General features: G+C 54.4%; 1 protein-coding gene across 1 annotated transcript; it reads left to right on the top strand.

The window, feature by feature from the left end:
- Window positions 1-367: 367 nt before the first annotated feature.
- LOC108372346 (uncharacterized) lies at window positions 368-1063 on the top strand (the record flags this gene model as incomplete). Its single annotated transcript, XM_017628008.1, has 2 exons — window positions 368-801; window positions 832-1063. Coding segments are annotated over exons 1-2 (554 nt in total), but the record flags the coding sequence as incomplete, so codon positions are not given.
- Window positions 1064-2637: the final 1574 nt, after the last annotated feature.

A 2637-nucleotide genomic window follows, 5' to 3' on the forward strand; every position in this document is an offset into this window, starting at 1 on the left:
CGACGTCACATAGCAGCAGAGCGCCGACGTCGCACAGACGCAGAGCGCCGGCATAGTAACGCCGACGTCACATAGCAGCAGAGCGCCGACGCCACACAGAAGCAGAGCGCCGGCATAGTAACGCCGACGCCACATAGCAGCAGAGCGCCGGCGTCGCACGGCGACCGAGCGACGATACAGCAGCGCCGGTAGAATAGCACCGTTAGGAATTTACATCCCGGTAATCATATTGTGTTTGTAATCTTAAGAATTTCCACGTTATTGAGAATAAGGATAAATAAATAAATTACTATTTGCAAAGGCCCCACAATATAAATTTATTTTAACGGACCCTGGGCACGGCGAGTATACCCCAGCATATAAAACAGAAGCGACGGGGCCTTCACAGAAAACGCTTCGTTACAATTGGCGCCCGAGCAGGGACCCTGCAAATAGAACAATACGAGGAGAACATTTCGAAGCCAATAATTAAACCAGCCATGATAGAACCAGTGAGCATAGCGTGGCTGGACAGCATATCCAAGGAACAGTTGGTGTCCATCACACAGGAACTGGGCATCGAACACACAGGCACCACTCGAGAGATAAGGAAACGGATAGCGGCATGGGCCGCCAAAGCACTCGTCGACATGGAACTTCACGCAAAATTTCTCGCGATGGAAGCAGCATACAACGAACAGGAGGTCCACTGGAGAGACGAAAGTGAACCAAAGACACCGTTAACCGTGAATCAAGGCGAAAGAACCGCTAATGTGCCCGTTAGGCCGCCAACGCAGCGCCAGTTCACATATCCACCACCAAGTATACAACCGCCACCGCAACACCCGCCAACGACATCCATCGCACCAAACGCTGACGTGCTAAACAACGGCAACCATGTGCCTACCGTTACCTTTGCGCCCATCATCGACCAGGTACGCAAGTGGTCGGTGAAGTACGATGGAGGACGCGACCCGTTGGCGTTTGTAGAACGATTAGAGGAGCTGGCCGGCGTCTACACATTAGATGTAGACCTACTACTGAAGACGATGCCTGAATTGCTAAATGGCACCGCCCTCCATTGGTACCGCAACCACAACGAGCATTGGACTAACTGGGCGTCATTCAAACGTGATTTCCTGCACTTTTTCCTACCGGCCCGGTATTTTGCACGCCTGGAAGATGACACAAGGCAACGGAGGCAGCGCCCGCAAGAAAAATTCAAGGACTACGTGATCGCGATTCAAAACCTGATGCGACACGCGGGTCACAGTAGTGAACAACGGCTGGAAAGGATTTTTCGAAATAGCCACCCGGAGTACTTGCTCTACATCAAACGGCGAGATTTTAACACTTTGACGGAACTCCTCACACTCGCAGAAGACTACGAAAGCATCTACGGAAGCCATCGGCGGGCGCCAGAAACCGCCCGACGAGAAATAGCGAGGCACGTTGGTGACGACACCATTATGTCACCACCCCAACCGAGACAGGCATTTCAGCAACGACCGCTACCACGCATGGATCAGCATCATCGAGAAGCATCATATAATAACGCCGCGGGGACCCCACCCCCTTCGAGAGTCACAACTCAAACTTTTCATAGCGGCAACACATGCAGGAGGTGTGGTCAAGNGAAGCCATCGGCGGGCGCCAGAAACCGCCCGACGAGAAATAGCGAGGCACGTTGGTGACGACACCATTATGTCACCACCCCAACCGAGACAGGCATTTCAGCAACGACCGCTACCACGCATGGATCAGCATCATCGAGAAGCATCATATAATAACGCCGCGGGGACCCCACCCCCTTCGAGAGTCACAACTCAAACTTTTCATAGCGGCAACACATGCAGGAGGTGTGGTCAAGAGGGACACTTCGCCCGAAGGTGCCGTAATCGGAAGCTGTTCTGTTGGGAATGCGGCCGGGCCGACATACGGACAATAGAGTGCTGCCGGAGGCGTCAGGGAAACGAGAGAGGGCTTCAGCAGGGGACCGGCGCGATGAAGCCCCCGAGTACAGCGCCGGACAACCAATAATTTTGAGCCAGGAACGCGGCCGCCTCTACGCCCTAATCTCGTTGGGTGGAGCGCCCGCGAAAGCCGTCATCGACACAGGAGCCTCGAGAAGTTTCGTGTCCGCCAGCGTGGCGGAGCAATTGGTTAGCTTGGGGAGAGGCAAAAAGATAACTGTGGCCATAGGAATCCTTATGGCCGATGGTACCAGGAACCAAATATCCGAGGCCGTGAGGACCGTAGTCCGCCTTGGACAAACGATCCACAACGCCGTTCTGCATGTCATGCCAGGAGCAATCGACGACATCATTTTGCGCCTGGACACACTAGGGGGAATGGGAGCTACGGTGTCCTGCGGCGGGCACCGCGTCGTATTGACGGAGCCACATATACAACCCACGTCGGCGACACCAAGCGAGCTAACACCAAGCACCGAGGACCCCGAACCACCCGCCATGACGAACCATCGCCCACCAAGGAGCAGAAAAGGGAGGCGCCATACAAGACGACGGTCCGCAAGGGAGAAGGTCAACAGAATTGAACACGAGGACCTCAACCACGAAGATGAGGCAGCCCGCATACGCGACTTTTTAGCCGAAGAACTGCAAAAATTCGAGACTATTAGCGGAGTAGCCACAGTGG

Source organism: Rhagoletis zephyria, unplaced genomic scaffold (assembly GCF_001687245.7).
Source record: "Rhagoletis zephyria isolate East Lansing unplaced genomic scaffold, Rhagoletis_zephyria_1.1 Rzeph_scaffold_05670, whole genome shotgun sequence".
In the NCBI taxonomy this organism is placed as follows: domain Eukaryota; kingdom Metazoa; phylum Arthropoda; class Insecta; order Diptera; family Tephritidae; genus Rhagoletis; species Rhagoletis zephyria.